The sequence below is a fragment of the Carcharhinus amblyrhynchos genome, chromosome 9 (genome assembly GCF_965287045.1).
Source record: "Carcharhinus amblyrhynchos chromosome 9, sCarAmb.v2.hapA, whole genome shotgun sequence".
Lineage (NCBI taxonomy): Eukaryota > Metazoa > Chordata > Chondrichthyes > Carcharhiniformes > Carcharhinidae > Carcharhinus > Carcharhinus amblyrhynchos.
In genome coordinates this window covers 60,610,969-60,624,493 of record NC_137332.1, presented here as the reverse complement: position 1 = coordinate 60,624,493, position 13,525 = coordinate 60,610,969, and the positions used below count along the sequence as shown (strand labels likewise).

The window sequence follows — 13,525 nt, the reverse complement described above, 5'->3', positions numbered from 1 at the left end:
ATTAGCAGATGGGTCAGGAAGAGGTGGACACTGTTCAACAAAAGAACCAACTTTAATGTGTAGATAAATCTTTTTGTGCACCAAATAATGAGGGTCTGGAATGCACTGCACGAGAGTATGGTGGATGCTGTTTCAATCAGGCTCTTAAAAAGAAATTGGATCATTACCTGAACAGAGGAAATGTGCAGGGCCAAGAGTAAGGGGTAGGGAAAGGATGCTGAGTTGCTCTTGCGAAGAGCCAGCACAGGTGAGTTAGGAGGGACCAATTGGCCTTCTGTACTGTAACCATTCAATGATGTAACAGGACTAGGCCATTCTGCACTTTGTGAACCTGTTTCTTGAGACCCTGGCTGATGTGTACCACTTTCAATCAGTCTTGAATGACGAAAGAAACTCATAGTGCTCTAAAATATGACTGAGTTCCAGTGTAAGACTGAATTTAAACATTATCAAATGAACTCTGAAGTTTTATTGCAAATTAATTGACTTTTAACTGTTGTGCTTTAGTTTAGGTCTCATTTCAGACTCGTTCCACATGTTCTTTGACTGTACTGCCCTTCTGGCTGGACTCGCAGCATCTGTGATCTCCCGATGGAGGTCAAACGATACCTTTTCCTATGGGTAAGTGTTGGAGGGTTTATTAACGTTTAATTGAATAGCGATTCGGCCAAGCCTTCCTCATGTTTTCTCTCCAAATTATTGGCTTTTAGGATGGTCGCTGCACTGCACAAATTAGCTCAAAGTTTGCTTTAATCTTTTGAATAAGTTTTAAGATATTCCCATGCATCTCTGAAAAGGCCAATCTGTTGATTTCTGTTTTTATCTGTCTACTGTAAAACAGGACAAGGTAAATGGTAGGGCATTGAAGAGTGCAGTAGAACAGAGGGATCTAGGAATACAGATACATAATTCCCTAAAAGTGGCATCACAGGTAGATAAGAAATTGGCCGTTATAAATCAAAGTATTGAGTATGAGTTGGAACGTTATGGTGAGTTTGTATAATGATGTGGGTATGCCGGCGTTGGACTGGCGTAAACACAGTAAAAAATCTGACAACACCAGGTTTTAGTCCAACCGATTTATTTGATAATAGACTTACAAGCTTTCGGGGTTAGTCCTTTCGTCACCTGACGAAGGGACTAACCCCGAAAGCTTGTGAGTCTATTATCAAATAAATCGGCTGGACTAAAACCTGGTGTTGTCAGACTTTTTACTGCGTTTGTATAAGACATAGGTGAGGCTGAATTTAGAGTATTATGTGCAGTTTTGGTCACCTAATTACAGGAAGGATATAAATAAAGTTGAAAGAGTGCAGAGAAGGTTTACAAGGATGTTGCAGGAACTTGAGAAACTGAGTTACAGAGAAAGGTTGAATAGGTTACGACTTTATTCCCTGGAGCGTAGAAGGATGAAGGGAGATTTGATAGAGGTGTATAAAATTATGATGGGTATAGATAAGAGTGAATGCAAGCGGGCTTTTTCCACTGAAGCTAGGGGAGAAAGAAACTAGAGGATATGGGTTAAGGGTGAAGAGGAAAAAGTTTAAAGGGAATATTGGGGGGGGAGGGGTGGTTTCTTCACACAGTGGTGGGAGTGTGGAATGAGCTGCCAGATAAAGTGGTGAAAGCAGGCTCACTTTTAACATTTAAGAAAAACTTGGACAGGTACATGGATGAGAGAGGTGTGGAGGGATATGGTCCAGGTGCAGGTCAGTGGGACGAGGCAGAAAAATGGTTCAGCACAGTCAAGAAGGGTCAAAAGGCCTATTTCTGTGCTGTCATGTTCTATGGTTCTAGGAATTTGACATTTTCCTGCTCCTCACGTTTGCCCTCTGGTCCTATCTTCGTAGCCAAATGTTGTTGCTGCCTTGTCTCCTTCTCAAATTATTTTTTATGGTTTTTTTTCCCTCAAACACATACATGAGGTATTCACCACCCAGATGCATGTCCAGAATTGTAGCTACCATTCTGGCAAATCTCCTCTGAGCACTTGAGCTAAACTGTTTTTGATTGAAGGCATTTGGGCTCTTTGGGCATCACAGGTAAGACAATGTGGCAGATTCTTTGCTTTTTAACATTTTGAGGTTTCAGCCTCTTGTGTTGTATCCTTATGCTGGTGTGATGCATATAAGTTTGGGATCAAGACATAGTTAACTTCATTAGATAAACTGGAAATGTGCTTCAAGAAATTAAAACAAAACTTGAGGTCAACATTGCCTTGCTATGATTGTGGCAGTGCAAACTACGTGTAGATAGCATGGAGAAGAATTACAAAATGGAGCGATTGGAGAAAAATGCATTATCACACTCTGATTATTTTTAGCAATGGTGTTTAGCAATTTTGGAGAAAGCAGTTGATGCTCCTGGTCATGTGGGAGCCAAGTGTTATACATTTCTTTCATCTGTATTTCGTTTCCTTTGGCAGGTACGTGCGAGCTGAAGTTTTGGCTGGGTTTGTGAATGGACTGTTTTTGATCTTCACAGCCTTTTTCATCTTCTCAGAAGGAATAGAGGTTAGTTGAAATACACAGCTATACATGAGCTGCAGGATTTTACTTTCAGCAAATTCTTCTCTGTTCTCGAAAGGATTACACTTATAGTCAAGTCTGAATTGTAACTGAAGATCCTGCATGTCTGTTTGATTTAGGTGGTATCTGTAGCAGTTGCTTGATGAATAGATCTTTGTTGGGGCTTTCTAGATTTTAAAAATTAATGATTCAAGGTTTTAAAAATTGGTGGTGACCATGAATATACAACCCCTGTCTTGGGAGTGGAATTTCAGCAATGTCATAGGCCAGTTCATACCTCATTGTACAAATTCAGTTCTACATCTTCAGAAATGATCTCCATTTTTCTTTGCTCCCACCTTTCCTTCTTGCAAACATTATCTCCTATAAGCATTTGATGCTCCCTGTAGTTCGTCCTCAGTTTGTTTTGTGACTTTAGGCAGCATGCGTGCATGAGTTATTTGGATGCAATAGCCATCACAGCCAAGTCTGATTCTGTATACACCAGTATGTTCAAATTATGAGTAGGAGTTGCTGAATAAAAACCCCTGTCCATACCAACCCCCAACAAAGACCCTGAAGAGAATTGAATTCCTAGTCCTACCCATTTGAGAGCAGCTAACTTCACAAATATCCGGAATCAACATGAGACCATTTAATCTATTACGGTCAACTGCTTGTTGCCTTATCCAGTTGAGCATCTATGTAGCCTGTATATTCTTTGTATAAACAAAACAAATGTCCCAAAGATGGGTTATAGCTGTAGTTAGAATGCTTTATGAATTATGGGTGGGTCTACAATCATAATTGGGTCAGTAAGTTATATTTCATTGTACTGTTCATGTGGCAATGCTTTCTCTTCAATTATCTACTATAACCTTACCCTCTGCATTTAGAAATGATTTTATATATTTCCAATTTTTAATGAATATCATCCTTTTTTGTAGTCTGTTCCTCAGTTGCCACTTATGGCAAAGAATGATATTCAGATATTGAATGCTATAAACAATTTCTTTTAGCCACCTGTTTCTAACCTCTAGATCCCTTAAGCTAAGGGCTGATCCGCAGATGAATCATTCTATGGAATATTGTCGCAGTTGCATTTGCGGTTTGCTCTCTTGTGCTGTCTTTTTTGCAGTGTTGGAGGTCAGTTAATTGACCGGATAAAGATCCCTGTAGGATTAAAAAAAAGTAGCCCAGTTTAACTTATTCAACTGCATTTTTATCCTTCCAATATAATTTGTTTTTGGTGAAAATCACTCACTTGTAAACAAGAATAGAGAAACTCTGATAAAAATGTTTGTTTAAAAAATATAAACCAATGAATCTTTGACATAATAAAACATCCCAAGGCACTTTGCAGAAGCATTGTAAAACACGGTCTGACGTTGAGCCACTTAAGGCAATTTTAGGGCAGATGGTATCCATAGCCACTTTTAAGGAAACAGGTTGAGAAGGAGAAGGCCAGCTTGAGGAAATAAAAACAGGATACACTTTCTTTTGGAGCAGTCTGCCTCCTACAGAATGTAGACAGGAAGGAATTGTTTTACTATCGGGAGAGAGATTACAATCAATCTGGACCTGCTTCCAAAGGCATCAGTGATCAGCCCATTCTTTCCCCTGTAACAACGTGGGAGGTGCATACTAGTCATAAGTGGTATTATAATTGATTTGATATATTATTGTCACATGTATTAGTGCACAGAGAAAAGTATTGTTTCTTGCATGCTATACAGACAAAGCATTCTGTTCATAGAGAAGGAAAGAGTGCAGAATGTAATGTTACTAAGGTCATAGCTAAAAATTGCTATGGGAATTGGGAACATGTTAAGAGATCTGACTCTCTTAATACAGGATTGAACTTGTGCCCTCTCTCACTAGTCAGTCTTCTAACTATAAGACTGTATGAAGCTTTTGTCCTCATTCAGCTTGGATTATTTTTCTTTCAGAGAGCCTTGGAACCCCCTGATGTGCATCACGACCGGCTGCTCTCTATTTCTGTGCTTGGGTTTCTTGTGAATTTGGTTGGTATTTTTGTATTTAAGCATGGTGGTCATGGACATTCTCATGATGGTGGTAAGGAATAGTTCTGTTAACCAGCAGACAGCCTGCAAGTAATCAAATTGTCAATTTATTTCAGTAAGTAAAGAAGTTAACATTGGAAAGAACTTTTTTGAGAGACCCTAGTAAATGGAATTACTTTCAGTCAGAAGTATTCAGTTATATTTAATATTTTAGAAACAACAGTTTGTCAGTTCTGACTTGCACAAGTTCTTGTTGTTTCTCTTAATTTTTCCATCCTGTGCTCAGGCCTCCTTCCCTCCCATACCATCTCCAACCAAATGGGAGCCTCCATTAAAAATGTGACTCAAAATCAGCAAATGAGATGTGCTGATCCTTGCTGGCTTATGCTTATATTTCTATCAGTGACCTTCTTTCTTTCATAAGTTCAGAAGTGAGGATGTTCACAAATGATTGCACAAGTGGAGTTGTTCACAAACGATTGCACAAAGTTGAACACCATTCACAACTCCTCTGATGCTGAAGCAGTCTGTGTGTATATGCAGCAAGACCTGGACAGTGTTTCGGCTTGGGCTGATAAGTGACAAGTTACATTTGCATGACTCATGCTAGACGATGACTGTCTCCAACAAGAAAGAATCTAACCATTACTCCTTGACATTCAGTGGCATCACCATAGCTGAATCCTCCTCTGCTCAACATCCTGGTGTTATCATTGACCAGAAACTGATTGGATCAGTCAAAACTTTGTGGGGCTACAAGAGCGGGTCAGAGGCTGGGAATTCTATGATGTGTAACTCACCACATGACTCCCCAAAGCTTATCCACCATTTACAAAGCTCAAATTGGGATCGTTTTGAGATACTGTACATTTGCCTGTTTGAGTGCAGCTTCAACAACAATGCAGAAGCTTGACATCATTTTGGACAGAGCAGTTGCTTGATTGGCATCTCATCCACCACCTTAAACATTCACCCCCTCCAATGCCAAACTATCTTCTCAAAGATAGTCATACATGTTGGTTTGGACAGCGGTGCCCACATCTCATGAACAAATTTTTAAGAAGACAAGCACCAGACCAAGTGTCATTGTGTTATTAATCTCCCTTCACTTTGGCCTTTGTTTCTGGGAAAGTTTCTGAAAACATTTGGCTCTTTTTCCAATGCATTGTGTCATCTCATCAGAGAGTTTTCTATCTTTGTAATGTATATGTGACAACCCAGTTACAATGAGAATTGTAAAGTGGTATCAGATGAATTTTGCTATGTAAATTACTGAATATAATCGGCAAGGGGTATCATCACCCAGAATTGTTAGCCTCCTTGCAAAATGTTAGTATTTCTCACAGAGAACATAATGTTGATAAGGTACCATTGTTTACACTAAGACATTAGGGCATTAATTAGAATGTAATACACTTCGAGCACGAGACAATGCAGAGGGATGGGGATGGTGGGACTAACGTATGAAGAGAGATTGACTAGGTTAGGATTGTTTTTGTTGGAGTTAGACGAAAGAAGGGAAATCTCATAGAAACCTATAAAATTCTAACAGGACTAGACAGGGTTGATGCAGGGAACATGTTCCTTATGGTGGGACAGTTCAGAACCAGGGGGTCACAGTCTGAGGATTCAGGGTAGACCATTTAGGATGGAGGTGAGGAGACATTTCTTTACTCAGAGTGCTGAGCCTGTGGAATTCATTACCACAGGAAGTGGTTGATGCCAAAACATTGAATGTATTCCAGAGGTGGCTGGATATAGCACTTGGGACGAGTGGAATCAAAGCTTATGAGGAAAAAAGCAGTATTAGGCTACTGAGTTGGATAATCAGTCATGATCGTAATAATGACAGAGCAGGCTCAAAGGGCCAAATGGCCTCCTCCTGCTCCTACCTTCTGTGTTTCTATGAATGGGAGAGAGAATCTTTTTAATGCAGCAAGTGCTAATGAGCTGGAACTTATGCCTGTGGTAGGAGTAGTGATGATGTATGACTTTGAGAAGGAAATTGGACGGGCAGTTGAGGAACTTGTTGCCACAGCAATGGAGTGGGGACATGGGGATGGCTGGATTACTTCATAGAGAGCTGGCATGGACTGGGTGGACCAAATTGTCTCTTTCTGTGTTGTAATGATTTTATAATTTTTTTAACGCTTCATGTGCTCGTGGACTGAGTTGTGTGTTTACTCATTGTCCTACTGGAAAGAGCCCTAACTTAAACCTCAATATATATGATGTGCAGGGAGACCCAGATCCCCCTATTTGGCAACATTCTGCAGTTTTTCTCCATTTAAATAATCTGTGTTTTTGTTCTTCTTGCCAGAGTGGACAACCTCACATTTTCCAACATGCTCTTTTTGCCAAATTTTTGACCACACATTTTTGTCCACTGCCTATACCCTTTTGCAGACTTGTTGCATCTTTCTCACAACTTGCTTTCCTACCTATCTTTGTGGTGACAGCAAATTTGGCTACAATAGTTGATCCCTTTATCCAAGCATTCATATAGATCGTAAGTAGGTGAATCCCCAGCACTGATCCCTGTGGCACTTCACGAGTTACAGTTTGCCAACCTGAAAACGACTCATTATCCTACTCTCCTCTTCCTGTTGGCTATCCAATCTGCCATCTATGCTAATAAACCTAATAGAGAGAAACTTTGGAATGCTTTGGTGCAGAAGGATCTGGGTGTTCTCGTGCATCAATCTCAAAGCTAGTATGCAGGTACAGCAGGGAATAAGGAAGACAAATTGAATCTTGGCATTTATTGCAAAAGGAATAGAATATAAAAGTCGTGAAGTATTGCTGCTATTGTACAAAGCATTAGTGAGACTATAGTTAGAATATTGTGTACAGTTTTGTTCCCCTTACCAGAGTAGCGATTAGTTACAATAGTCAAAGGAGGTTCACTAGATTGATTCCAGAAATAATGGTATTATAATGTCTTAAGAGACATTGGGCAGTTTAGGTCTATATTCCCTGGAGTTTGGAAGAATGAGAGACCATCTAATTGAGGTGTACAAAATGGTGAGGGGGATTGACAAAATAGACTTGGAGAGGATGGATATCTCCTCTTGTTAAACAATCTAGATCATAATCTTAGAATAAGGGTAGCAAATTTAAAACAGAGGTGAGAAACTATGGACTGGAATTTTACCATCACATCCGTCTCAGAATCAGAGTAGGTGAGGCTCGCAGAATGGTATTCTCTGTTGGCCTCAGGTGGAATTTTACGAGTGTCACCTGAGCAAGTTGTGAAATCCCGTCCTACTTCTCTCAAAGGATTGCAAGTCAATGGAATTCACCATTCCAGAGTACAGTGATGCCAGGACTTTGATTACATTTAAAGAAGAGTTGGACAGGTTTTTAATTAGTAAGGGTTTCAAGGACTCTGGTGAACAGGCTGGAAAGTGGAGTTGAGGCCAAGATGAGAGCAATCATGATCATATTAAATGGCAGAGCAGGCTCAAGGGGCTAAATTGCTTACTCCTGCTCTTGAGTTCTTATTCTTGTCACTCCAACACCAAGAACTGTTATCTTGTGCAGTAACCTTTTATGTGGCATCTTATTGAATGCCTTTTGGAAATCCAAATTTACTCATCTAAATATACTTTATCCACTCTGTTACATCCTCAAAGAACATGATATCCCTTTCACAAAACCATGTTCGCTCAGGACGACACAGTGGCTCGCACAGCTGCCTCACAGCGCCAGGGACCCAGGTTCAATCCCCACTTGGGCCACTGCCTGTGCAGAGTCTGCATGTTCTCCCCATGTGCTCCAGTTTCCTCCCACATTCCGAAAAACATACTGGTTAGGTGCATTCTCTGTGCTAAATCCTTAGTGTACCCGAATAGGCGCCAGAGTGTGGTGTCTACAGATATTCACAGTAACTTCATTGCAGCATTAATGTAAGCCTATTTGTGACACTAATAAACTTTTAAAAAGATTGTTTTATGATTTTCTAAATATCTTGCTTCTGCCTTCTTAATAATGGGTATTCTAACACCCTAAGTTAATTTGAGTTTGTTTACTTGTTTGTAAAAGAGCACCAATAGTTTCTTGTCAGTCTCTCTCCTCTCTTGAATAGAGATTTTGCAGTTTTCAAATCCACTGGGATCTTTCTAGAATTTTGGAAGATTACAACCAATGCATCTGCTACTTAGCCTTTCAGATGATGGGATACAGGGGACTTGGCAGCTATTAGTCCTATTAATCTTCCCTGTATATTTTCTCTGGTGATAATGAACAAGGTGATACGGTGGCACAGTGGTTAGCACTGCTGCTTCAGTGAACCCGGGTTCAATTCTAGTCTTGGGTGACTGTGTGAAGTTTGCATGTTCCCCCTGTGTCTGCATGGGTTTTCTCTGGGTAGTTTGGCAATTAGGGTAATTGCCCATGCTGAATTGCTCCTTAGTGTCAGGGGGATTAGGGTAAATACATGAGGTTATGGGGATATGGCCTGGGTGGGATTGTTGTTGGTACAGACTCTGAACCAAATGGTCTCCTGCACTGTAGAGATACTATGATTTTAAGTTCCTTATCTCTCTTTTGCCCCTTGATTTCCTGCTATTCTCGGGGTACATTTTGTTTTTAACTGTGAAGACAAATGCAAAATGCTTATTCTATGCCTCTGCTATTTCCTTTTTATAATTCCCCAGTTTCACTCTTACGGTACCAACACTCATTTTAGTTACTCTTCCTATTTATATACATGCCTTTTTTTATACTTCTTGCTACTTTTCTCTTGTACTCCAATTTTTCCTTTTTTAAGTCATCCTTTGCTGGATTCTAAAATTTTCCCAATCTTCTAGCCTACCACTAATCATGTCTTTCTAAATTTGATTCCACCCTTAACTTTTAGTTAGCCATGACTGATGCTTCCTCTTGTATATAGTCTTACGATCTCCTTGTATATCTGTCACTGTTTTTCTACCATCTACCTTTAATTTAGTTTCTTAGTTAGTTCAGCCAATTCTGTCTTTGTATCCTTGTAATTGTCCTTATTTTACTAATTTACTATATAGTTCCACAAACTGAAGTTCTACCATATTTTGATCACTTTTACCCAGAAGATTCTTTACTATGAAGTCATTAATTAATCTTGTCTTGTTACACGTTGCCAGGTCTGTAATAATCTGTTCCAGAATATTTTGTTCTAAGAAACTGTCCCAAATATATTTTTAAAAATTTTTTTAATGAACTTGTCCTCCAGGCAGCTTTTGTCAATTTGATTCATCCAAACTATGTGAAGATTACAATTGCCCACAATTGTTCTAGTACCTTTCTTACAAGCCCTCACTATTTTGTGATTTATACTCTGATCTGCTATGTAGTTACTGTTTTGTAACTGCCTCCTGAAACAAAATGTTTTTCCCTGATCCATTACAGTATCCAAATCTCAGACTTTAGTTCATGAGCTCAGAGCCAGGGTTCCTCAAGCTTTGGCCACATGCTGCAGATGTGATTGGTGTGTATCATACTGGTATCCACAGGTTTCCAAGTACTGCACCCACAACACATTGCCTGCCCTTCCTTCCATTTTTATTGTTAATTTGACTAACTAGATTTCAAGTTTAGAAATATCACTCAACAATTATTTGTATTTATTAAGGGGTTGAACTAGTTAAGCTATAAATACTCAGTACCAGTACTCAGTACCTATTGCCCCTTTTTGGAAGAAAACCTTTAAAACTCAGTCAACCACTTCCTTACCTGATTGATTTCCTCTGAGCTTTGATTCTCGGGTCTAGCTGCCTCTGGCTCCCACTCTTGGACCACTCCTTTTGTTTTGTAAAATAGCTCCTTCTCCCTCACTTACAAAATTCCTAGAATTTAAGCTGTCTGCCTGGCTACAGTCAGTCAAGCTGCACTTTCATGCTGCTTATTTTGTATGTCTGCAAAATCTCTTGTCTTTATACCAGCTGAAATTCCAGAGGTCAGAGTCAGGCCCGTAATGCAGGCATTCAACATACCACTATTATTTAAGCAGATCTGGTAAAGTGACTCCTTGTGCTCTTTTTTTTTTCTAGTTTTGTTGCTGTGTACAATTTCCATGCATAACAGTGTTTACATATCAAATGATGTTCTACGTTTTAATGAAAGTTTGATACCAGATTCAATTGTGTAGTTTTTAACAAGCTTCAGTCTGTTTCGTTTGTTGCACCAGGTCACGGTCATAGTCACTCACTGTTCAACGGAGGAATTCCTGGACTGAATCACGGGCACAGTCATGGAGAGCATGGCCACAGTCATGGACACAGACCTTTACATAGCCATGATCATGGGCATGGGCATTCCCATTCTCAGGAGCACTGCCATGGTGAGTTAGCCGATGCCAGTTTTCTACGCCGCATTCTACTGTTACATTTGGATGGCTGCTTTGCCAATAAAGCAAATGGTGCTTATTTTCTGTTCTTGGATTTATCCCTGGTTATGTATCCCAGTAAGTTCATTGTCATTATTATGCAATGTCTTGAGTCAAAGTGAATTCAATTTTGTTTTGTGTAAAGTATCAAATGATTGGTGTTTATGAAGCACAGTTAAGGAAATAAATGATTTTGTTTACTCTTGTGGGCTCTAACTAATTCTGAACTCCTGACCAGGTCACAGAACAGGAAAACATGACATTTGATCCAACTGTCTACTCAAGCAAATAGTTCCAATCACATTTACCTGACTTGTTCCCATATCCTGAAAACTCTTTTCCTTCCTCCACCTTTTCAGATAATACTGAATGTTGACAATTTCTGTCTCAACTAACACACCTGGAAGTGAAGATCAAAGCCTCTGAACTCCCAGAAGAAATCTTCTGTTCTAAACATATCTCATTTTTGAACTTGTTTCTATGCCCCCTTGATCTTGACCTTTCAACTACTGAGGCCAATGGTCTGTCTCATCCTTTTTAAACATACTTATTACATAACTCCTTAATATGTGTTTTTCAAATGAAAAAGTATATTTTTTAAACTTTTCATTTCCTCATTCGAATCAGTATTCTAGTAAATCTGTCCTGTATTGTATTGTTTAAGCCTTCCTATAATATGGAGCCTATATGGTACACTCCACACTGATCATACAGTTTTACATGGACTTATCATTAGCACTTGGCTTTTATACTACATACCTATTCAGAGTGAACCTAAGATTGAAGTTTCTTTTAACAGTCCTATCAAACAGAAGTGCTGCTTTTAATGACCTGTGAACATGTAGAATCAATTCTCTAAGCTAGAACGAAATTGTGATCTAAAGCAATGCATGATCTTAGTTTAGTAATTGAGGCGGTTTAGAACGGAGTTGAGGAGGAACTTCTTCACTCAAAGGGTGGTGAATCTCTGGAATTCTCTGCCCGTTGAAGTGGTGGAGGCTGCCTCACTAAATATTTTTAAGAAGCGGGTTGATGGGTTCTTGATAAGAGAGGGGATTAAGGGTTATGGGGAGAGGGCGGGAAAGTGGAACTGAGCCACAACAGATCAGCCATGATCTTATTGAATGGCGGGGCAGGCTCGAAGGGCTAGATGGCCTACTCCTGCTCCTATTTCTTATGTTCTTATGTTCTTATTACAATATGAAGACATGTTGTTGAGTGACTTTCTACAAGTGTAATCTTAATGGCCCAGTGGATAAATACTCCACCTCATTATGTGATACTGAGTCTCTCAGATCCTGCAGACTTCTGGGTTGATCCCTGGGAGCTGATTTCATCCAGGGAGGCTGTTTTCAGCTCATAGTGCAATCTGGAGATGGTCAGATTGGCTCAGATTCTTGTTCCTGATTGATGTTTGGTGAATATATGAAATGTGACAGTCGAGGAAGGAGGATAAAATCTAGATAGTTCTCTGATATTGACAGCCTAGCTATACATAAGCAGTACCATTTGCAAGGTTGGTGATCCACTAGTCAAGAACCAGAAGGGGACAAAATTGCATTTTAATTATTATAACAGAAGAGCTACAGCACAGATGGAAGCCATTTGGCCTGTCAAGTCTCTGCTGGGTCTTTGAAGACACAATTCAACTAGTGTCACACTCCTGCCTTTTCCCTACAGCCCTGCAAATACTTCCTTTTGAGATAATGGTCTAATTCCATTTTGAAAGTCTGAATTGACACTGCCTCCTCCACACTCTCAGGCATTGCACTCCAGATCCTAACCACACTGTTTTGGAATATCTTGTATTGGAAAAGTTAAATTTAGTTTGCAGCTAGTTATTTGAAGCATATTTCCAACTATTTTATGATTTTGCAAATGTTTAAAGATTAGATCATTCTCGTCCTTTTATTCTAAGGGAAACATATGTGAATGATATGTAAACATAGGGGAAAAACCTGTCTATATATGTTTGTGAACCACTTTCACAACACAATCTGGTTCTTAATCTTCCTGTTGGTGGCGCTGTGCTTACTTGGAAAGCTGATAGATTGCAGTTTACATAAATCTTTAAATCCTGTTAGCGCTTGCAGTGTTCTGTAAGGTAACAACTAAGCGCAAATGTAGCTCCAGGACCACGTTTAACAATTGCAGCTTAAAGCATGCTTTCCCTTTTCACTACTCTAAGTGTAGTTTTCTTACTCCATCTGTGTGACCAGTATGTGCATATGCTGATACCCATAGTCATTATGGCATAAAAGGAAGCCACTCAACCCTTTGTTTCCTTTATTGATTTCATGTTACCATCTTAGTAATTGTTTCACAAAATAATTATTGAAGAAATCTTAACTGTTCTTAAAAAACTAGTGAGGAAGCTAAAAAAATGGACATCAAGATTTATATGCCACTAAAGCTGTTCTTGGACATCTCCCAGAGCTTTCAGTTATGTAATTGCCCTGAAATTAACTATCTTTTATCAATGCATATATTGTGGTTTTGTAACTATCAGTACTATTTTTTTCTGTGCAGATGACCACCAGTGTGATACACTACAAGCAAAAGGATCCAATAAACAGATTTTAGAAGGTTTGTAACTATATGATGTTGCAATAAAATTGCCACAAACTATT

The 13,525-nt window shown here is 39.3% G+C and overlaps 1 protein-coding gene across 2 annotated transcripts in view; it reads left to right on the top strand.

The window, feature by feature from the left end:
* slc30a7 (solute carrier family 30 member 7) overlaps positions 1-13,525 on the top strand; it is a 60,047-nt gene that overhangs the window by 12,893 nt on the left and 33,629 nt on the right. Inside the window, exons 3-7 of one of the 2 annotated variants that reach the window (XM_080195803.1) lie at positions 508-621; positions 2,426-2,513; positions 4,457-4,583; positions 10,698-10,850; positions 13,425-13,481. In XM_080195803.1, coding sequence (XP_080051929.1) covers positions 508-621; positions 2,426-2,513; positions 4,457-4,583; positions 10,698-10,850; positions 13,425-13,481 — 539 coding nt within the window. The remainder of the gene's footprint in view (positions 1-507; positions 622-2,425; positions 2,514-4,456; positions 4,584-10,697; positions 10,851-13,424; positions 13,482-13,525) is intronic. The other variant, XM_080195804.1, reaches the window with a different exon arrangement.